The sequence below is a fragment of the Falco biarmicus genome, chromosome 11 (genome assembly GCF_023638135.1).
Source record: "Falco biarmicus isolate bFalBia1 chromosome 11, bFalBia1.pri, whole genome shotgun sequence".
Lineage (NCBI taxonomy): Eukaryota > Metazoa > Chordata > Aves > Falconiformes > Falconidae > Falco > Falco biarmicus.
In genome coordinates, this window is record NC_079298.1 from 23,738,144 (window position 1) to 23,762,091 (window position 23,948).

Sequence of the window (23,948 nt, forward strand, 5' to 3'; positions counted from 1 at the left end):
AGGGAAGGCATGCAAAACAAATCAAAACACAACCCTGTCATAGCACTTCATATTTACAATTGAATAGAGTTTGGTCACCCCATCTCTGAAGACAAATACGGAAAGCAATGAAGACTATCAGAAGTGAGAAATGGCTAAATACAGCAGCAGTCATCCATGGAAAAAGACAGTAAAGTACAGACATGGGAGGCCTAAAGAACGGTGATAAAAGCAAAAAGGTAAAAAACAAAACTCACATCTTTAAACAGCAGTATCAAGAAGGTGGTTTAAAACAAAACCAAAAAGCACTTTCTCATAGAGACTAATGAAATGAGAGGGCAAAAGCATTAATGGAGTATTTTATCTTTTTTAATAATTCATTGCACACTTCACAGACAAAATCCAATCACTACAAAACTTCACAGTCCAGCTGCTGTTTCTAGCTTAGGACATCCTTGCACAGATTCTGGCAAGTAGCAAGGAGATCTTGCTGGGAAGAGAAAACATCACTGCAGCCTTGTTACATCTCTTGCTCTAAGCACTCCTTACTACCACTTCTGGAGACACTACTGGGCTCAGCAGATCTCAGAATTGCCACACGGCAAAGCAGATGTCATGTATGTTAGAACTATTCAGTTTGTGCTAGATGAATCTGAACTGTCCCACACTAACACACTAGCTATGTAGCAGCATGGATATCTAATCATTAGTTAGGAAGAACAGAGACATAAAATGGAGCATTCAGGAGTTGTGTGCTTCTGGGAAGCAGGGTGTTCTGAGTGCTGCAGCCCCAGAGCTCTCCTGCATCTCACATCAACAAGAACAGAACTGTAAGGCAGCAAATTATCTTTTCCACACTTAAGTACAAATGCCATGTAAAGTTCCAATTCATCATTAAAGCCAAATGATTTCTAAGGTCCAGCATGACAGAAGTCTCTCTGAAACAAATCCAAAGCTGGAGTCTTTCTTAGTGCATCCAAAGCTGGAGTCTTTTAGTGCAGCATCCTTTGTCCAGTACGACTATCATAGATACTTGCTTCAGTGTGACACAAATGTTCAGCTTTTGTGGTTTACAATATGTAAAGTCACTTATGTACAGTGCAACAAAGACCAGCAGAAGTTACACAGTGGTTGAATTAGCCCACGTATGGGCTGAAACAGATGGTACCAAGTGCGTTCTGAAGCACTTACCCTGTGGCAATTCTGCTGTGCTAAATCCTCACATAAGTGAATGCAACAGGTCCCCACCATACACATACCCCCTAGAGATGGTGGGATCAGACTGATGTGAACAAAGAATTTCTCAGAATTACTAGCAGAATATCATTGTTAATCATTCTTCTATTCATTTGGTGTCTTCCTTACTTCAGCCTGCACCAAAGCTCTAAAATCACTGATACTAACTTCTGCACTGAAATGCAGAAGATGGCAGTTTTTCCTCAATGATTGCCGTTCATCTTGTTTGGAAAGGGATGTACCTGCACCGAGCACAGCTTACACACATGACAAAAAGAAAACAGGCCATAACTGTTCAAACAAAAGCTTAAACATAGATATCAAACAAACACCCATTTCATGTCTATCTGCATGAACAGGCTTGATTGTAAAGTTTGTTAACAAAGCTTGAAAATTCTTCTGATTAGTTCATCTAGAACACCTTCTGTTTTGGACATCCTTTACATGCCTCAACCTCTCTCAACGCAAATTAAAGAAAGCAAACATGAAAATGTTATTTGAACAAGAGCGCCACACAGTGTTCCCGCAGCCTTGGAAACCCTGACAGGAAACAAAAGGCAGGCAATCTCCAGCCTTCCTAAGCCTGGGTAAAGGAAAAACTTGGGCATTTTCACACTGAACATGAAGTCTCCTCATCTTGTGATTTTTGAGAAAACAGAAGTGTAGCATTCAGTGTAAGGAAAAGAAACAAAGCACACCTTTACTTAGTTCAATCTGCAGCCTGCATGTCAGCTAGCAAAAAAAATATTTCAAGTAAAGCAAAGTAGCAGCAACTTTCATTGCATTTCAGCTATTTACATCAGTTTTCATTCAAAACACATGCAAGAAACATGATTTGTAGTTAAGTCAAGAGCAGATGATCACTGTTTGGAGGTTGTGCCTAACAAATCAATTAAAACAGTAAACTACTTGTGAGACTGATGACAAGTTTCTACTTGACTGGGAGTGTTTGTGTGTCTAGAAGAACCCACAGAGAAATACGCTAATGTTGATTTGTTGTCACAAGCCTAATCTGAGAGTAAAGAAGAACACAGAAATCTTCTTGATCTCTTCTTGTGAAGAAATTTTCTTGACTTCAGTGGGATTCCTTTATGAAGCAAAGCAATGGGTATTTTCTTCTATACAACATTTTATCATTCAAGGAAAAAAAACCAACCCAAAACCAAACAACAGAGAAGCCACCAGCGTCTCTAGAACCAAATTGCTTGTCACCTATTTCCCTGCTGATATCAATCACTTCCACAGACTTTCTTGTTTTCCAAGGAGTATACCAAAAATGTTGGAGGTCACTAGAATACAGACATATTGCGTCCTCTCACTAGTCATGCATGAAGAGGGTGGGACAGTGTGTGACCAGACATTACACAAAATTAACAAGTCTTTCAATCAAGAAGTTACAACACTGCACGTAAGGTCTCACATAAACTACACAGTATCACTAGCACTGGGAAGGAACAAATTATCCAGAGCATCGGACAATTCTGCCAACTTGAGAAATGTATTAGATGTGGAACAAGTAATTTTTTTTCTGCTTGAGGAAAAGATGCATTATAGAATGAAACTATTTGAACATTCAATTTCAATAAGACTTTCTTCAGGAAGCATTTAGATAGCTTTAATTTATAAAACAACATCTACAAAGAGAACAGACAATCCATTTTGCTGCTAGGCAAAACTATTTTTTTTCTAGTTTCTATTTAATAGTGTTTTCACATTATTAAAAGGGACAAAAACTTATATTAAGATATTTATATTCATATTTTAAAACCCCTGTGTTCATTGTCACATGCAAATGAAACAACACACAGTATAGCTCTTATTACAGAAAGAATCCTGTATTGACTTCAATTGAAAAAAACAATCAATCATGCTTAGCTTGAGAGATGTTCTTCTATAAACTCATGGTATGCAAGAGAGCCACCCAAAACTTTAGCACCAGATGGGCCTGTGATTCCCAGGCTTTTGAGATCAGAGTTCTCAAAAAAACCCACAACCCACACAATTAGCCACATGCTTCTTGCCCGTCAGCCTGGAGTTTCCACATTTCTCCATAGTTCCCCTTTCCCAACCTGCACATGATTTTCCAGCTTCCAGGAGGAAGGGGGATGAGTCAACTTACACTCATTTGCAGTCTACTGGTGCCACCGCTGCCAAAGGGATTAATCCCAGCTCTGCAAATGTCCTAACAACTAGTTACATGAGCAGCCAAAAAGAAGGTCACTGACTAAAAACATAAACTTGTTACTTTCTGAATCTAAGTTGTCCCTACAACAGGCTGCACTGTGGATTTGGGGAGGTGGAGGAAGAGACAGAAATAGACAGCTTTAGTAAAATAGAGAGAGCCACTACCTAACCCATACATATGAGTATTTTTTAAGCTGGCCACCAGGTAGTAAAGAGATGATGCTGTAACAGTCTATTCTATTATTTACCACTCTATCCAATCTCCAATGCCTTTATTCCCAGCTAGTTTAGTAGTCCCAGGCTGAAGATACATTTTGAAGCATTACAACTGAAAATTGATACTTCCCAGTATCGAAATGGAGATGTGTGGAAGCAAACTGTTCAGAGCTGCAAAAAACAAGGCCAAGTGCTGTACTGCATGGCTTATTAAGGGTTCATTTCTGAGATGCCATTTCAAGTGTCCTTCCATACTTAGGCTAACCATGAACCAAGAAGGAGTATATTGTTTTAACTTTCTATTCCTTGTACCTAGTTCATATATTTAGATAGATCTGTTGACTACAAAAATGACCTCCCATATTCTTATACAGTTCTGTCTCCTAGATATGCCATCTCAAAGGACTCTCACTTAACATTAACAGAAGCCGCTTCTCCTTAAGTCAAACCAATTCCAAATCTACATTTCACTAGATAGTGTAAATACACCTTCAACATTCCTAAGCAAATATTTTCACATCCATTCAAGCATCAAGTGGCACAAATCCATCTTATTCACACAGAAAAGTCATTCAGAAGCCACAAGCAACCAAAGACACCAAAACAGACATCCATACACACAGATAGGTTCTTCCTGTTGGAGTTCTGGTTAAGTACAAGTGGTTTTAATGCACTTATATTGCAAACATGTTTTCTCTTTATAGTTTGGAAGCACTGAGGATGATGGGACAGAACAGTAATTTGAGTGAGGCAAATGGTGGTTTTACTAAAGGACTGAAGTTCCCAAACTCATATGCTTGTCTAAGCGTACCGCTCTTAGAGCGGACAGGATATTTTTTTTATATTAAACTGCAATGACAGACAACGGCATTTAGCTCATGCATCAACCAGTGGCATTTGTGACAAATTTTCACTAAGATTTTTCTCTTTTTCAATGCACAAAACTGTCATGAGCAGGAAGTTTTCACATCACACGTCATTAGAACATAGTAAACTGAAGAGATACGATAGGAAAGATTGAGCTGGAATCTGTTCTCCCAGTAATATTCACAAAAGGTTTAAGGAACTATCAAAAACAATACTTTCAGCACATCTCAGTTGTCCTAACCTATAAACTTCAGTCAAGTTAATTACTACACTTAAAAAAAATAGAGACTTCATTCCTTACTCAGACTCCCATTAAAAGTCCCATCAGAAGACAGCTTTCACAGGACTGAAGCATCCTTCCATAGATTTGAATTCAAGCTCTCCCTAACACCAAGCACAATGCACATGTGCTATTATTCTTCAATTACATCTTCAGGGAAGTGTTGAGGGAAAAGTTGAAATAGAAAGCATTCCTCACAGGTTTTTCAGTTGTACAATATTTCGTCACAAAGTTCTCAATGACTTATTTCATGTTTGGCTGATTGCCACCAGGAAGGCAATGAGGAATACTGTATTTCCACAGACATAGATGGTTAACATAATCTGTTTAAACAGACGACCCTGCAAGAGAAGAGGAAAAGCCATAGAAGTGTCAGTCTTTTTACTGGTTTAAAAAAAGAATCATCCCATCTTTTAATAGTTATTTACAAAATTATGACTTACCTCTGCTTCTGCAGAGGTCAGTGACTGCAGTATCTGTACTCTATCATCCTCTATCACTTCAACTATAAGTGGGGAAAAAAAAAAAAGTTGTCTGCTATTAAGAGGAAGGTTTTTTTCATTTTTATACTGTAAAATTCTTTATCCCATGACTAAGTATCTAAGTCTTATACAGCATCAAATCTGAAAAGCACTAGGAAGTCTCATTTGATGTTTCATGACGTGTACTATCATGCTCATAGCACAAGTGAAATATTATTCTAGGGCTGACCTACAACAAGTAACCTCTGGACACTGAAGTGGCAGTGTCTCTTTTGCTAGAGTGAATAATCAAAACACTGAGTTTTGAGCTGAACAAAACATTTGTTTGATCTAAACACTTCTCATGTTAAGAGAATTATATTTCATCAAGTATTTTCCATTAGCCAACATGAAGACATTCAGTGTTCAAACATTTCAGGCTCGTTTCTCTATTCCTAGGAAATAAATTACTGCAGTTAAATTTAAATTCTCATATTTTATAATCACTCCTCCATGTGCCACCTTACACAATCTCCTAACTAATCATGCTTCTTCAGTTCTGTAGATGTCTCATCTCCCACTTCGATACAGGTCATATACATGTGCACAGTCATCTCCTCTCAGTGACACTGGTCACTGAAGCTAAGAATTTCCTATGAAGTTACCACCAGTCTCTTCCCTAGACCTGTTGGAGTCAGGATTTCACCTCCAATCCCCTGTTCACGCAAAATTGCAAACATCTGTACTCAAGTTTCTGATCATTTCTGATCATTCTGATCATAACCAGCAATTTGTCACAATAAAATGCAGACATAATCTGCATGACTTAACCCGGACTTCACCTATCCACCTAGAACCAAAATCATGGCAAACACTGATAGATTCTTGGAAAATACTTATGTATTTCAGTCTGTCCCTATGAAATGTGGTTTGAGAAGTAAGGGGCTACTATTTAAAGTGGCAGAAAACCTTTTTTTCTAGAACACTTTGGTCTTGACAACTGGTATATTCCCATATCAGTTTGTACAGTAGATATGACACTATTACTCAAGAGTTATTCCCTTTCAGCTTCCAAAGCGAGGAAAGCCAAAGAACTCCTCCTGAAATTCAAACCACTCCAGCATTTTTTGCACATCCTCAGCAAATTAAGGTAACAACAGCAGTTTCATTGGATTTGTACCTTTACGTATGAGACAGTAGCTGTGTATTTCCAGAAGAACATCAATGCCGACATGCCAAGCTACAAACCCAATCATTGTATAGGTGTCCCATGGGTCTGGTAGGTCAAGTGCTGGTAGATCCATTCCCAAGAACATAGTCACCACTAGTCAGTAAAAACAAGAGAAAAAGACGCTAAGAGTGCTGTGTCAGGGTAATTAAAAAAAAGTGTTCTCGACACCTTTGGCAATAGATTTTTCCATGAACTGCTTACTACTTGGGGAATGAGGTTAAAAGGAGTCCATGCAGCTAAGAGATTTTTTTTTTTTTCTGTCAGTGTGAGGGGTAAGGCACGGAGAAAAAGAGGCGGCCAAGATAGGGAACTACACAGGATGAAAACTATCACAAACACTAGCATTTGTGACTATTAACAAGACCACAGCCACCACAATATTTGTGCTTAAGCTGCCTGTGGAAACTTGCCACTGTTAATAGAATTAAGCCCAGTCTGGTTCTGTAAGTGAGTTTCCCCTCTCCCAGTGTTCAAATAACATCGAACTATGTTACTGCAAGAACACTACCCTCAAATCTTCTAAGATAAAAAGAAATTACTCAAGATAAGAACAGGTCTTCATTACAGAGGTCTTTCAGATTTGTCTGTAATCTCTTTGGTTTTATATAGTCACTTTCTCCCTAAAGCTGTGGCCTGATGGACACTTAAATTTCACACAGAAGATGGCCAGCAAGAAAAAGAATCTTCAAAAATACCTGGACTGGATATCCATAGATGTTTTAGACAAGCAATAGCCCAGACAACAAACAGAAGTCCTTTAAATCTCTTCAAAGGGAGTTGCATAGTTGTAACTATTAACTTCTACTCACCAGCTAGTATTCTAGCTGTTGTACCAGTACTCCAGTGAAACCAGTTAAACAATGGTCTCCTACAAAACAATTAAGAGCATTTTATTGATTCTGTAGCTTGGGATATTGAAATCAAAGAACATTATTACCTACTTAAAAGATAACTTTTCAGAAAAAAAAAAAGAATTTTTAAAGAAACAGTCATATAACTTGCGGCTATAACTTAATGAGTTAGTTGTGAGTACCTTGGTGCATGACGAGATGGTCTGAAACCTGCCATAAGTGGTTGAAAGATTGTCAGAGCCATCACAGTACAGCCGAGATAGGGATGAAAACCTGCTTGCTAAACAGAGAACATTTTTCTTTAATATCATACCTATATAAAAATACAGAAAAAATACCAAGAAGTTGATAATTTTATTTATGCTTGTGTTACTAAGTTACAATAGTGGAGCAACATTGTGTTTAGACTGGCAGAAGTGACAGGACACAGTAAGCTGCCCTGCAGCTAGATGGAGATTGTTCTCCTTGGCAGGATGAGACGCTGGTAAATCGGTCCAGGGTTTGTCTCATCTTTTTGCTGTACTGAGAAATTCTTCCAGCTGAAGCTATGCTACAAGCTCTTCATCCTCAATTCTGAATCTTCAGGAGAGGCCTGTTTCATAACTCCTCCCAGCACTGGTCTCCCCTCTCACCTTATCTGTTCTAATCTTAATCCTAAAACATCTTACTCAATTTCCCTAGTTCCTAACTCATACCTGTGGCCACATCATCCCACCTTTAACTCAAATATTCTCTATACTTTCCAATTTCTGATATCACTTTGCACCAAATATTGTACAGGTCACACTAACAGGTATACAAACTCTATCTCTCTAATGATCCAGACTAAGCTTAATCACTGGATACAGTTACTCAAGTCCAAGTCCATAACAACATTTATTCCCAGCAGGTTTACCACATTAATAAGTCAGTTGTCCCATCCTCACTCCCCTCCCAAATTCAAGTTCTCCAAGGAAATGGGAAGACTTACCTATGTACATAAAGAAAGTGTGAGCAAGAACTTTATTTAAGAGAAAAATACTGAAGTTTTTCAATTGTATTTAAAGGAAACAACATTCTTCTGTGTTGCTAGAATTTGAAGTTAGCCTACTTAAGGACAGCTTTCACAGCAATTTCCACAGCAACAGTTGTAATGCTTCAGTCATCAGTGGACCTCCTTCTCATTCATTTGGTCCAACCTTTACATTTAAGTTAAGCAAAACAGAAGCACACACTTACCTGGCTCCAGCCTCCTCGGTATATAAAAGGCAACACAAAAGAAATGCTTGTAAGCATGACCGTGGTCAACATCAGCATACGATGTATCTAGAAAAGTCAAGTTTGCTTTTAGAAACTGTACAGCTTTCTTAATACACAGTTAAAATACATTTAGCAGATCTACAGTTAAAGATGTTCTTAGTGTCCTCTTTAGACTTTGCTTTTACAAGTGAAGTAGACAAACTTCTGATTTGTAATGCTCCATTTTTTAAAATTAAAGAAAGAAAAAAAATCACACCAAGTTTAATCTCCTATTTCTTGGAACTAGCAGGTTTACAATTCTGCTTACAATAAAACTACAAAATACAGCTAGAGATATGTGGAGATTTTGCCCACCTGAAACCACATCTCCTTTCCAAACAGGAATGAATGAGACCAGACAGGTTTGAAGAATCGTGCAACAATAACACCAATACTAACTGTGGTAATCCAAGCAACAAACATCAGCACTCCTGAAAATTGAAAAAATTACAAGGTAAACATGAGTAATTTAGCTGCATAAGAATACAGCTTCAAAGACCGTGTAAAAGTTTAGTCCATACACATAGACACAGAATTTACCAGTGCTAAGTTTTTAATCACCTGATTCAGAGTACAACTTTATAGCATTTATCTTGCTAGAGGGCAGAAACATCTACATAAAAGATAATCACACTATGCCTACATACCACAATAGATCAGCTCTGGCTACTGTGTATTTCATATGCACCAGTACAGCCAGTATATACTGATAAGAGATGCTGTTCTGTCACCAACTTTGACATCAGAAGATAGAAGTTGACATTTCATCCTCTTTTTAAATCCCAAACTTAAAACAATTAAATTTGTTTTACAAAGAATTAGTGATAGTTCTCTCACGGGCCTGCTTTGAGGTCCAGTACCATGAGAGAAAAATTCTCATTAACTTCAATGGCTCTAGAATATCAGTTGAGGGGTTTCTCATTTCAAATGGAATTAAACCAATAATGCAACTAGAACAAATTAAACTAGAGAGAAAGAGGTAAACAGGAACAAGTCGCAATTATAAATGTAAGAGAAAAGGTAAATGCATGTTTATTTTCCTGGGCAAAAAGATTCTTATAACGCTGTTCTTGAAATGAAAAATTATTAATAATTTACTCTGTCTTCTCAGCCTCAAATCTTGCTTGCTAGCCAACAGTACACAGAACATGAGGGCCAGAAAGACAAGAATAAATACCTACTCTACAGTAATAAGGAAAACTTAACTCTCCAGTCTCAGCAAGTCTAGAACTGAAAGATACAAGTAGACATTGCAGCTTACCATGAGCCTTGATGAGTCGTGGGGACCGGGAGCCTCCAATATCCTGAGGAAGGCCTGTGACATTGTACCTTCCATTGGTGATCAGAGGCTGACGACGATGTTTGTGTATTAGTCCACCTAAGCAGTGACAAAGTGGTTTATATATAGCTGATGAAAGCCACTGCACTTGTGTGCCCACTCATTTATGAACGCATGTTCTGTTGTGACCACTGAACATAGTCATAAAAACTAAATGATTAAGATGTCATCTAAGCTGTCCTGTGTAATCAATGTACAAGAACAAACTCACCCCTCTACAGGAAATAGTTTTCTTCACTACATGCACAAGATGTGAAGAATAATTCCCTCTGATGCTAGTCTTGTTTAAAAGAGATGGGGCCAGCTCTCAAGAAGCTACCAGTTCCTAGCATCAAGAGGGCACACAACACACATATATCAATAAGCTTACTACAACTTCCAAAAGCAAACCCATGATCCAGAGAGGTAAGGATGACTGGATTAAGTTCCTCATCCTTGGAAACCTTAGTTCAGATACTAATTCTCAGCTAAGCCATACCTTACATAAGGGTTACTAACTCATTTAGAGCTGTTCAAAGAAAAGCCACCATATGTAAGTCAAGTTTACCTTCACTAGCTTCCCCATCTGCCAGAAAGATGTAGTAACTGGCATCCAGATTAAATCTGTCTTTATAAGAAGGAAGACGAATATTCCTTCTGAAAGAACATTGAAGAACACCATCCACAAGCCTCCATGACACATCTTCAAGGGGATTCTGTGAAACAGGATATATTTAATACTCTGCCAGTCTGAAAAGACTAGGTAATTGGCTTGTAAGTTATCCTGCAAAAGACAAGAGCGTCACTGGTGCACAAAGATTGGCGGTGATATCGGGGCGGGAGAGGGGGACGATTAAAGTCTCTTGCATACCAACTTAGAAGGTATGTCAGTAAGTCAACACTGCAACATAAGGGTTGAACTTATTACCACCAATTTTTCCAGCTTATGAAAATCTCCCCTACCTTTCAAACCTTTCAGCCAAGATACATCTATTGCAACTGCAGCCCTAGCAAAGGGACAGAGTAATAATGGGCATAGCTCCTCAACAGAGTAAGCTCACACCACATGACTTAATTTTGAAAATTAAATTTAGACTTCCAAAGTTTAGTGTAGATTTCCACCTTACTATTTACAGCTGCTATACAAAATAAAAGCACAAAGCAGCAGCATACCATTCATCATCTCAAAACTACATTTGTCAAAGTGTCTTTGTCATTTTCAAACATACCTCTGAATCCAAAACAGGAGGACTTCGCCCCTTCAGACAGGCAGCGCTTACATGAACATGATGGTCCTCATTAACACACAGATATGCATCATCACCACCCTGGAGAGAGTTTAAAAGAAAAATGTATTTATAGCCTATTAAAAAATCACTACTGGCACTCTCCAAAAGCTTTTTGATTTAATACATGCAACAAGATCTGAGACAGATTTCTCTAGCTGTCAAGCTATTATTTCCCAGCTTTCAAACACTTCAGTATTACAGAGAAACCACATTAAGTCAAACAGATGACACATAGTAAGGCACACTGATTTACGCTTCCTTCCTCCCAGGGTAACAACCATATTATCAGAAGTTTCTTTAATTATTTAGAATTTATTAAATTAACCAGGTAAGATAGAGATGGATGTTGATGTTACTTAAAAATCCTTTTTAGTTAAAAAGGTGTAAAGGTATTGTTAAGAACCAAGGGTTCTTGAATTAGGGACATTAATATAAACAGCATTTCGTTTGTGTAACAGTTTATGGATTATGCATTTGTCAACAGCATCATCCCTTAAATATAACACCAATTAGAAAAAAGGATCTCTAAACACTTTTTAAGATTGAATGGGGTCACTCCTGTACGAACAATGATGAAATGTAAATGGTATTCTCGGCTTCTGACAGGTAAGGGTTTTTGGCTAGGTAACAAAGATAGATGGATCTAACCAGGAATTCCAGTCAGCTACTGTGCAATCGGACAGGTTGGATTCTGCTAAGGCAGATATCCACAGGGAAATTCCACTGTAAATAGTCTGTCCTGAGCTAAAACTGAACATCCACCTATAAAAGGCCACCCGTGCTTCAGCACTACGGCAGAGAAGTTACTTTGTGTGACATCTAGCCGCATTTCAGTTTCCCATATGCATGTTTTGCTAGAATAACATTCAAACTTACATTAAGATCACAAAAGCAACTAAAACAGGAGAATAGGACACTCACCATCCACTGGTCATGGGACAATGCAAATGCTAGATATCCTTCACTTGGACCACTCATTTCAATAAATACTGAACTCTTCTCTTGTTGGAAGGACAGAAAAAAACAGGAAGTACTTTCAGGATCACAGTTTGAAGGGTTCCTGATACAGAACTTCATACTGCCACAATGTGAAGCATCAAACTAGACAATTAAGGAAACAAGTTGTAAGCAATGAGAGTTTCTCTCTTCTTCCTCCCTTTCTACCCCATTTCCAGAATAAAGCATACAAGGAATAGCAAAAAAATGCTATCTATGTCTACCTACCAATCTCTTAACCCATTCCTACAAATAACCCAGGACTAGTAGGTAAACTAGATAGTGCATTTCAAGCTGTACTTTTACTCAAGTGGAATTTTAACTTTAGAGACATTATAATAGAATAACTTTTGACAGAAAGTCAAAACTTTAGAGAAACTTCCCCTGGTTTAATTTTGAGAGAGGTACTATCAGCTGTAGGATGAAGGAGAAAAGAAGGGAATACAAGTTTTTAACTTCCTTTTTAAAACAGGAACTCCACTGATGCACAATGAGAAAATACATGGATTAAAAGTCATGCTTATTCTGGATCAAACAGTGATGCTTGCTCAATCCATTCAAGAAACAGTATTGGAAGTCAGTAACACAGACTAATTCATAGAAGGATGTTTCTGAGCCTGCAGTTATTACATGTGAAGTAATCAGTCAAGACCAGAGCAAGTCTTTTCCCATCTCTCTTCCCAGGTATGCATAATATTTTCTGACCACTAAGTCCTAAATGTTCTGTAAAACTCCTGATCCATGTGGCATGACAACATTTAACCCACGTAAGTTCAGGCAACTCAACTAACACAAGAGGATAGCTGTCCATGTTCTTAGTCTCTGATATCCAAGTTACTCATCCATCATCTCTCCCTTTCTGTCATTAGGCTGTATTGATGTGATTTCATTAAATTCCATTGACCACAAGCATTACAGATAGCCTTATTTAGGTTTATAATTACTTACTGGCTTTGATAAATAGGAAACCGGGTGTGAAGTTGATAGAGCCACTGATGTCGCATGCAAGGGTGTTGTTGGGGACAGTGTGTTAGGCTGAGAAATGATGGGACCAGGAATCTTCACCCAGAAAGTCTTGTATTTCTTCACAACTGTGGCTCTTAAAAAACACAACGCACAGAGTCATTATTGTATACATCAACAGCTGATTGTTACTTTAAGAAAAAAGAAAAAGAAAAAGTTTCTATAGTTTGTACTAATCTGTAAAATCCCCATCTTTATGTAGATGTCTACCATTTTAGGGATTAAAGTAAGAAAATATCTCAGTGGAAAAATAATTTTAAAACATACTAATGCATGCTCTACTGGACATAAGAAACATTCACGTCTGTAGCACAGATTACAACCTCAGAGAAGCGCTGTATAGCTTGTACCCAATAGCTTTTATAGTAGTGTAACTGAAAGGTATATCTACCATTTTGTTAGATACAAGCACAGAAGAAAGATTCTTAATACTGTATATTACAGGCATGAGAAGCGAGCAGTTAACTAGAAACATTAAAAAAACACTAAAGAAACTAATCTCTGAATCCCCTTCTACTCTCCCCACAAAAACCCCCAAAACAAAAATCAACATAATCATCTCCAAGCTTTCCCTAAAGAACAAGCGTCTGCATCAGTGTAGACTCTGCAGCAAGCAAGAGGTGTGGACTTTTCAGGCCGTTAGTCCAAGGATACTTCTCAGTTGCTGGCCACTATTTTGACACAGGTTAACCTTATTTGCATTTTAATAAACTTACAGAAACTGTACACGTCTTGGTGCATCTCCAGGAGCAATCCAATAAACTTTTATGTTTTTCTTTTTCGCTTTACTTGTGTGACTGACAGCTGAATTCTGAAAACACACAAATAAAGGGTTATACAGTGGAAATGCAATAAGGAGATTTCAGTCATCACAGGCTGCAGCTACACAGACACTGCACTCTTGCGCTGCACAAACCCAGCACAACTGGCTTTTCCCCAGTCAGTCGTGATCAACTTGAATGAAGTCTACTACTGAAACTTACACATACTAACAAACTTTAATGCTAAAAGGAAGAACTAGAGGTCTTTCAATCTGGAAAACTCCACTGACGAGACAGAGGTCCCTGCACCGTTTATGCAGAAATGGTGTAATAACACTCCATTTTTTTTGACAGTAAGATAACACTCCGATTTTTGATAGTAAGAACATGAAGGGACAGTGCAATGATTGTACAGAGACCAGAACTAGTATTCCAGAGGACAAAAAGCAAAAGTAGTCTTGGGGTCAGACAGTTATTCACACAAGATAAATCAGACACAGCACTGAACTAAGTCCTCTGCACACAGAGGGCACAATCCAGAATCCCCATGGCTCTACAGCACTGATGAATGCACTACTTGGATGCCACTGGGGGACAGGTGGCAGAAGTGGAGAGAAAAAAATACATCTAGGCAGACTGAGAACTTTGTCCACACTAGCTCAGATGACACCATAAACGTTCATGAAGTTCAAGTGGGTTACTGAAACACTGGTCAGAGTTCACATCTCTTGCATGAGGCAGAATCAATTTATCTAAAACTGGTATTAAGATTGTGATCTAACCTGTTACTATGAAGGCTCCACTAACAGTTGCTGACAGAGCAATGCTAAAGATAATAGCCTATTCTAGCACTTGCTTACAACAACTGCCCTACGCTTTCCTTCCTGTAAGACATTTTCTCTGTCCTCAAGCATGAAAAACGACTGATGGCTCTTCTCTTCAAAGCAAATAAAGCATGCCCTCCTCTTTTTAATATTAAGTACAAAAATAACCAGGAACACACTAAGTTCATTGTGCACAAGTAAAAGTTATGTTAAGAATGCTGCATCTTCCTGCAGCAGTCAATAGCCACCTAGTCTGACAGAGTTGCAGTGAGCTATGCCTCTATACTGCAAGTTGGACCAATTTTGTGAGACACTGAGCTCAAAGATTACTAGTATAAACACCTCAGTGCCTGATATCCCATTTTACAGTATACCTTGGTACGGCCACATGTCAGAAGCTGAGAAAGTCTCCGGTCAGCTAACATGAAAGAACCAACTGCAGGGCTATCCAGGTGTTCTGCATCCCGGGCTTGTATGAAAAACCCTTCAAAATCTGGTCCAGACAGAAGAACTGAAGCAAGAACAAAGACAAAAATAAGTTGAAATATTCTCCAGAGGAAGAATGGAATATTTCAACAGTGACCACCAGAAGCTCATTTTACAAGTACTGAATGACTGCTAAATGGATCAACCTGAACAAGATTCAACTGCTTAGATAGATCTAGTTAGATAGAACTACGAAGATAGATAGAACAACACAAAGAAACAGTAAATTAAGCTCCTCAGCTACATACCTTCTATGTTGTCCCCTGGTTTAAATTCAGTCCCATTCACTGCAATGGTATGCTCAGGTGACAGCCTTGGAGAGCTACCATGACAAGGTATCATGCTAGTGCAGGCTTCTCTTACTTTTCCACTTGGATAGCTATCCATGGATGCATAGAAGCAAATAAACATCCAAACAGCAAAAGCAAGGCCAGGCAGCTCCATCTATATAAAGTATGAGTCACAGGCAATTTTACAGGTCACCACTCATCTTTAGAAGAGTCAGTTGAATACTAAACTTTAAAAACATGTTTAAAACAAAAGTATGCATGAGAAGACACCACTCCCAGCTGCAGAAGCTAAAAGTAATGTGCACTTCTGATAACTGCCAGACTTTGCAAGAATGTTCACAGATACCATATCTCAGGCCAACAAGAGAGTACAGGTAATAGATGGTTCCCTCCATCCACTGGATGATTTCTCTCAGTGCGTTTTGACACAACTTTTTAAATTTCTTTTGCTTACGCCTCTCCCATTCTCTCTCTCAGAAAGTCCAAGTCCCTCAAACATCTGCACAGGAGAGATGGATCTTAAATGTTTCATTGATGTATAAACATCCACAGTACTGAGGAACTAAACTGCTAGTATCAAGCCCACTCTTTTATTAATCATAGCTCCAAATTGTGCATCATTACAGATTGCCTTTTGTTTCCACAACTCGTGTCTATTTCTTCACATATGACAAATAATTCCCAGGTAACAAGTTCTTCTTTCTGCAGGGAAACTAAAGATGTCAAATATGAGAAAGATTTTATACATGCAAAAACAGTGTGAATTTGGTATAAAGATTTAGACAAAGTAACATGCATGTTTGCTGCAGATAAGCACAAGACTTTTCCTTTGAACTCTTTCTTTTGGATATTAGGCCTCCAGACAATTAGTCAAACAATATCATTGCTTGTCACACTCTCATTAAGGGAACAGTATGCACAAAAAACATGTGGGAGACAAAGAGCCTAAACCAGTTACATGAACCCCTAATCCCAGCATTCATTATATAACGTTTTGCTTTGCTACAATACTTTTTTCAAAAGAGCTGTGGTAATTGTTTTGTTACTCAGCAGCACACAGGGTTTACAGTTTTATTGTTGTTTACACAGAACACCTTAACCAACAAGAAAAAGCATTTGCACGTCTAAAAGGCCAGGAGAACAGAGATAAACTTTCTTTAAATCGTTAGGCACAAGAAGGGGGTTATCAGCTCTTGTGGAACATACACCAGGCAAATAGGTCTGCTTTCTGGAGAAGCCATGCCCATTTTGCACCAAGTGATAAGAAGCATGAGGTTATGAAGTTCCCTGACAGCATGCATGGACACGAGGATAAAAAAGGTACAGAGCCATTTCAGACTGAACTTTGATACCCAAAAAAAGTCAAATGAAGACAAGGCGTGCCATTAGTTTTACATGCTCTCTAAGAGTCATCGGTATTAACTTTTCCAAAGTCCTTGTACCTTCAGTGCTAAAAATCCACAATAGCCAGGGCAATGCTACATTTATACCTCAACATAATAGCTCCTCAACAACTTTACAACAGTAAATAGAAGAAAAATTCAGAGGGGAGAGGGGGTGGAACAGTTACATTTCAGGAACTAGAAAAAAAAAGAAAAAAAACCACCCAACACTCAGCTCCTCCTCCCAATTAATCAAGATAAAATTGTGATATCATCTTTAACTTCTTGTTAAAGTAAGTTCTTCCTTCTAGTTCAAATACTTCTCCAAACTGTCACAAATCTACATCAATATGATTTTATTCGTAAGGTAAAGAAGCCTAAGGTTCATTGCAATGGTGGCATTAAAGCAGTTTTACACATACACCAGTGAAATCCTCAAAACAAGTTGCTGGCAGAAGAGATAAGGCTGCATACCACAGAGACAAGAAAAAAAAAAAGTAGTATTCTAGTATAAGTAACAGAGGATGTGGTAGGGATTTAAAATGAAACAAGAAATATTCTTTGGCAGACTCAGCCAACTCAAAAGCTGGCAGACAAAGAAGAAGAAGCAGAGATGAAACTACTGGAAAAGGCCAAAATCTGAAAGTAGTACTGTACTGAAGAGCAATTTTTAAAAACATTTTTTATTTTTTAAACAGTTAACTGTAGAAGAGCAATCTTCTCTATGCATGTTCAACAGTAAGGGCTAGATCCTATAAAGAATAACAATTTCCATATTAAAATTTTGCCTTCTTAATCAAACAACACTTATTCAATTGCCTTGAGAAGTCTCTTTCCTCCTCTAATCTGGAAATACATTGTGGTACTCTACGTTCTCCACTTCCACAGCAAAAGAGGCAGAGGGAACATGGGAAGCATTCTTCTAACACCAGTCATTCTGCGGTTGAAGCTTCATTTTGTATTTTTAGGAAACATCTCCTCTAAAGCATTACTGCAGACAAAACAGGTAAATAGTATAGAGAAGTCAAGCTCTAAGAAAGTATTCCTTAATTACAGATTAAAGAACTCTGGACTGTAACTCAAATACCATAGTAACTCTCTTTTTATTAGACAGCAGAATTTCATATTTAAAATAGTAGGCTGGAATAGCCAAAACCAGATGTTCTTCAATCGTTCATCTGCTGCCCCTACTACAGCTAGGATCTTACTGTGCCTCCCTACCTCCTCTTACAAATGCACATATACCTTTGCCTTTCAGCCAAGACCTGTTCAAAACAAGCCTCATACTAATCATAATGTGCAAGAAAGACAAGGGCACAAAACCTGAATATGCAGGATGGAAGAGGGGAAATCCAAGAAACAGCCAGAACTTCCTCATATATGCAGGTGAAGATTTTTCCTTTAGCTCTAAAAAAAGTACCTGTTATAAGAGCACAAAACAGTACGTCATGCCCTCATGAATATGACAGTCTGGCCAAGAGAAGGAAAAAGTGAGAAGGAAAGCTGAGCACATATCACTAGTAGTTCAAAAATGAACAATATTAAAAAAAAAAACTAAGGAATATACCTAGTTAAACTAATGAACCAGCAATAAGCAACTCTGAGAAGAGAAAATAAACAGTATCTTTATACTCAGGCTGAAGATCAATAAATAATTATATTCATCCTCAGCCAAGTATTTGCACAATAAATCATCTGCTTTGCCAAAAAAAACCACCACCAAAACCAAAGCCAACCAACCAAGTAAGGGCAGCCACTGGTAAGCAACATGTCACTCCTATGTAAAAGTCACCTTTTCTTCTGTAAGATTACATGGTTTCCTCTCTTCTGATTTGAGTTCTACAGCCACAATAGTGTTATTTCCCTCCAAGTGATCTTGACAGGAATGACTGCATTGTTAGATATTTAGCACATCATATATACCACAATGCAGAACAGTTATTTTAAATTGGAGTAACTAGCTTTAAAATTTTAACTAACTGTACACAGAGGTAAAGGAATCAGGTTTGTAATAAGTGAACAAACTGCAGAATATGTGACTTTTTTCAGATATCCCCCTTAGCAGGAAAAACAGAAGACGACAACTAAATCTCACAACTACATACAGAAGTACAACCCCAAACAAAAAGTGTTAGGATTAATGGCATAGAAAAGATTTATTACAGAGAGGTTAGGTTCAGGAAAGTTGAAGTGTCATACGTGAATCGTGCTTAACCTTACCACAAAAGAATAAATGCCTTTTAAAGAATAAAGTAAAAACAAAAACAGTTTTCTGCCTGTTATTAAGAAGGACCCGAGAGACTCAAAGCTATCATATCTTATAGAACTGTTACTCTACTATTCTACTCGTCCCAGAAATGCAGCCAAATTAAAAACCCCACTGTTAATCTGCGTGCCAATAAAGATGAATCAGCACATCTCCACAAAATCATATTTTCTAGATAAGAACATAAACTGTGTCAAAAACCTTAAATCACCAAGTATTCTCTCTAAAGCTAGATCCAAAATTAGAATCCATGTTAACTCAAGTCTTGAGGTGTGTAAGCTGCAGAACTGCCTGCTATTACCTATACCCTCCGGTCCTTCCTCCTTGATAAGATTTTGCTTGAAAACTGTATTAAGAGGCTTTGGCCATAGTGCCTCATTTATAACCCTCTGAAATACAAATCATTGGTGACAGCCTACAGATTAGCAGTCAAATTCCCTGTAATAAAGAGGAACAGAAATAATTGACTTCAAGACTGAGGCATAATGATGTTAAAAAAACATAAAAGATAATTCCTGCAGCATTTTTCAACAGGCAGCTCTCCAGTGTTTTTGTTAACTTACTATCATTTGAACAGCCTGGAAGAACAACAAGAAGGGAGTTGAGTTTAAGGATTCCTGCACTACCCAGTCACTTGTTTTCCAAGATAAATGCATTACACTGAAATGCTTGAGTTAACCATGGGCCTGAGAGTACATATAATCTTCCTCTATCCTGTCTGCATGTGATAGCATGCATCAGTAAATGCACCAGTCAAGGTTGCAAGGATGTGCTACAGAGCATACTAGCTTCATAGCCAGAACGAACACATAACATTGATTGTTGATTCTACTTCATCTTGTACTACACACACTTTTCAATACATTATATACTACCAAAGACAGCATAAGATCCAGAAGGCCTTTCTCTACAGATATACATACTAGCGCATATCACACCATTACAATATAAGACAGTTATTCAAACCAGTGTTTCATATCTTTCCTTAGGATGGAAAAAAAATATTTTAATACTCATTAGTTTGAAGCATGACTGCAAATTTGTTAGTCTCTCCCTCCCCCTTCCTACTTAAATCTTCATTATAATACATAACTCAAAGGCCCTGGCATGAAAGAAAGCTTCAGAACAAGCTTGTTCAAAGAAACTTCTTCACTACCTGTAATTCTAGTTGTGTTTCAAATATCATGTCGCTCTTGGGGCAGAGAGAGGGAGGAAGATAATTGTGTACTTGAAGCCATTTCTAATACAGCCTTCTAATTAACAGAAAGCAAAAAATAATAATAAAAAAAAAAAACTAGCAGCAGTCATCATCTCATCACGCTTGTCTTAGTTGGGCAAAACACTTTAGAAAGAAGTGAAGCTTTCCCAAGGAAGCTGAGTAATCAGAATGTCAATATTTACTTCATACAGAAGTTGATTATAACAGTAAAATTCAATTTAATACAGAGATTGCTCAATACTAACAGCTGACTTATAATCTGAAACTTTAGTCAAGCATTTATTGAATTATACTACCAAGTTATTTTATATGTTTGCTGGGCAGGTGAGAACTCAAGACAGAAACAGAGCTTTTTGTTAGAGCACCCTTTTTTAGGAACTTACATTGCATACAACCCACCAGAAAACTGAAGGAAGGTCACGTAGAAAAATCATAACAGGTGTCCCAAAGGTACTCCACTCATGGCCAATTATTCCAACAGTAGTAGGATACAGAACAGTTACTTAAATAAGAGCAACCAAAAAAAAAAGTTCAGGTATTCCTGAAAAGTGAACTAGAAACAACCATTTCCATTAGTATGAATGGAGATAAAGTAGCTAGCATTCTTCATACTTATGATGGACTATGACAAGACAAGAACACCTCTGTGATAATTCAAACATTAATGGTCAAAGGCCAAGGTAATTATCTGTGGCTTAACCTCAAGAGATTCTGCCTGGCAAGGCAAATTGCAAAGAGAAATACAGGTTTGCTCATAAACGTTGAAACTTCACAGAAGCTGGTAGCAATGTAATACAGCTACATTTGTCTGAACGTTTAGAATTTATCATCCCATTCATCCAGGAGTGATCTCCTCCTCCTCAGGAGGGAGAAAGGAAAAATAAGAAATGGTTGGAAAACAAAACAAAACAAAGAGAAGTGCTACAATTTCAGGAACAGAAGCTTTTAAAGCCTGAAGCAATCATACCAAAATTTTGTGAGAATCTTTTCGAAATATTTAGTATACATGGAAAATTGTTCTCCTGGTTACATCTTGCAGTCTTACAGTAACTGGATTTGGATAAATGAAGAGCAATAAATTACTCCTGCTTGTGTTGAAAAAACTCCCGCAGTCCCTGTAGGTATTAACAGCTGAAAGAGCCCTGGTAGCCTAATTCCTTAAGAGCACAATGTTCACACAAAACCTCAGGATCTCTTCACAGAAATTTTCTTTCAGCTGTTTAACAGAACTTCATTAGCTGCAGAACACAACATCTAAAACTAGTTTCAGAGAGGAAGAGCAGAGGAGACACAAGGCAAATATATTGCCAACTCAAAGATACAAAAACTAGCATAGCCAGAACTTTTTCTCTTGAGCATCATCAGACAGGATGGCAAACAGAAAAGGAAACAGCTGCCTAAGGTGTATTAACGCTGAGGTGTCTAATAAGGTGTATTAACAGAAGGTGTTTGAGCCATGCCCTTTTAGAAATATACTCTTACAAAGCAAAAGCGGGCAGCCTTGCTGTCCAAGAGTCACCTTCCCTCTGAGTTCAAGAAAAGAGCTTGGGTTAACTTCTCCTGATCATTCACAACAGCTGGATTGAGCAAGGGCAGAAAACAAGCAGTGTTCACATTCACAGTAACTCATTACTTTTAAAATACAAACACACATACACACACACCCATACCCACAAGACAAAACATACACACCTCAGCCTTGTGGCCTTTCTACTCAGGAAAGGTTCAAAGAGAACTTCAAGGCTTGTATATTTCAAAATGAATTTTTATAACAGTTTAAGCGTAGGTACTTACCTTACAGCCAGTCCTGTTAGTGATCAAGTCTGTAAAATTGCCATTGGCTTTCTACTTATAGTAAGACAGCTTCTATTACATGTAACTTCCTCTATTTGGCTTGCATCCAACAGTATCGACCTTCATCAGAGGAAGTTTGTCTGAAAGAAGAAACAGTAAACACACACAAAAAAGAAACATTTATAAGACCATTCTTCACTTCAGGCACACATTCCACACTGCTTCCCAAGCTAAACCTGTAAGACCAAAATGTGTGAAGTTGCAATGAAACAACCCTGCAGCTTCCTTTACTTTGTCAGGTGTGTATTTCCACAGATCTCTGAAAGTCTCATATTAAGTAATAATTTTAATTATCTTCTGATGCAGTTAGGAGGAAAAAACTAACAACAAACAAGCCACAACCTTTGATACCTTCTTTCTCAAAGCACAAGTTGGTATAAATTTGCAGCATGGTTTTAAAGCTTGTTATGTACTTACTTCCTATCAAAGAGACACTATTTAAAAAGCGGGATAAGCAATCTTACAAAGGAATGCAATAAGTTTGTCTTTTTTCCATATATCCCACTAAGAATGAACAAGAGGCAAGGATTTTGCCCTGTTCAGTTCTTTGTTTATTTACCTTTGTGTTGGGCAGCTGTTCTGCAGATAATCTTTAAGGCCCCAGCCTTGCAAAGTTTATCTATACAAAGAACCCAAAGTTGCAGGTTGACCTAAATGTGAATAGTTTGTCACCCCAGCAAGCAAATCCCACCACAGGATCAGCACATTTACTGTAATAGTTCCCATACAGCCATCTCCTACACACATTAACAAAGAAATGAAATAAGTAATATTCATCTAACATTAAGACGCAAACAAGATGCAAGAGGAACATGGTTGGTGTGGCTCCCAGATAAAATAAGCCATAGCTTACCTTTACTCATCAAAGCAAGCCAGCTTAAGAGTTTTCTCTAAAGCAATTCAGAAATGCTTGCATGACAGGCAGCAGCTACATGGTGCTTTAAAAGCTTCACTAGACTTTAATTTGCTTCAGAGCTACTGTACATATTCTATTAAGCATGTACAGTTTTCAAAAAGCTTGCAGTACCCACGCTTGGAGCACTCACTATCATCAGTTCAACCCAAGCGCCCTGGAGCTACTGCACCTTCTCAGCTAAGGCAGCCCTGCACCCTGCCCTCCGGCCCCGCTCCCGCAAACAGGGCGGCGGGGCCCAGCCCACCCCTTCCTGCGCTCGGGCCTCCCTCCGCGGCAGCGGTCGCCGCTCCGGCTGCGGGGCGGCCCCGGCACCGCCTCCCGCCGCCCGAGGAGGCGCAGGGCCGGGCCGGGGCGGGCAGAGGCCGCCCCCGGGAGCGGGGCCCGCCGACGGGACGGGTTGCACCGCACCGGGCCGCACCGCAGCGCCCGCGGCCAGCGCTCCGTGCTCTCGCGTGAGCCGGGCCCAGCGGGCACCCCCGAAGGGCTGGGGTGCCGTGAGATGTGTTAAGGGCGAGTCATTTCTTTGCCGACAGCAGACGCCGGCGGTGCTGAGGAACGCCTCGGCTCGGTAAGGAGAGCCTTGGCCCGCGGGATTCACCGGGAGGCTGTCCTTGCGAAAGCGTGCGGAGCTCACCTGCGGCGCTCCTGGCGTGCTTGCAGGTGTTCACGTACACAGGTTTGCAAAATCAGGCTTTTCTTATCAAGAAAACAAATAAGTACTGGCTATAACCGGGCTTTTGC

General features: G+C 38.7%; 1 protein-coding gene across 3 annotated transcripts; it reads right to left on the bottom strand.

Moving 5' to 3' along the window:
- Positions 1–326: 326 nt before the first annotated feature.
- Positions 327–23,433, bottom strand: FRRS1 (ferric chelate reductase 1). Of its 3 annotated transcripts, XM_056355532.1 has the most exons (17): positions 23,145–23,433; positions 22,232–22,371; positions 15,529–15,724; positions 15,169–15,305; positions 13,926–14,020; positions 13,135–13,285; positions 12,112–12,291; positions 11,131–11,229; positions 10,470–10,617; positions 9,845–9,961; positions 8,899–9,014; positions 8,524–8,610; positions 7,488–7,585; positions 7,264–7,322; positions 6,404–6,547; positions 5,206–5,267; positions 327–5,103 (listed from the first exon to the last, which is right to left on the bottom strand). In XM_056355532.1, the coding sequence occupies exons 3-17, from the start codon at positions 15,722–15,724 to the stop codon at positions 5,011–5,013; spliced, it is 1,782 nt and encodes a 593-aa protein (XP_056211507.1). In that variant the 5' UTR covers positions 22,232–22,371; positions 23,145–23,433; the 3' UTR covers positions 327–5,010. The 3 variants fall into 3 exon arrangements, with proteins under 3 accessions (XP_056211507.1, XP_056211506.1, XP_056211508.1); XM_056355531.1 differs by lacking the exons at positions 22,232–22,371; positions 23,145–23,433 and adding an exon at positions 20,821–20,886; XM_056355533.1 differs by lacking the exons at positions 22,232–22,371; positions 23,145–23,433 and adding an exon at positions 18,276–18,411.
- Positions 23,434–23,948: the final 515 nt, after the last annotated feature.

Coding starts and splice junctions, on each gene's coding strand:
- FRRS1 (XM_056355531.1), bottom strand. CDS start 20,871: ATGATTTTTCTACGTGACCTTCCTTCAGTTTTCTGGTGGGTTGTATGC. Junction 12,292..13,134: donor TTTCCTATTTATCAAAGCCA/GTAAGTAATTAT, acceptor TTAATTGTCTAG/TTTGATGCTTCACATTGTGG. Junction 8,611..8,898: donor GAAAGGAGATGTGGTTTCAG/GTGGGCAAAATC, acceptor TGACTTTTCTAG/ATACATCGTATGCTGATGTT.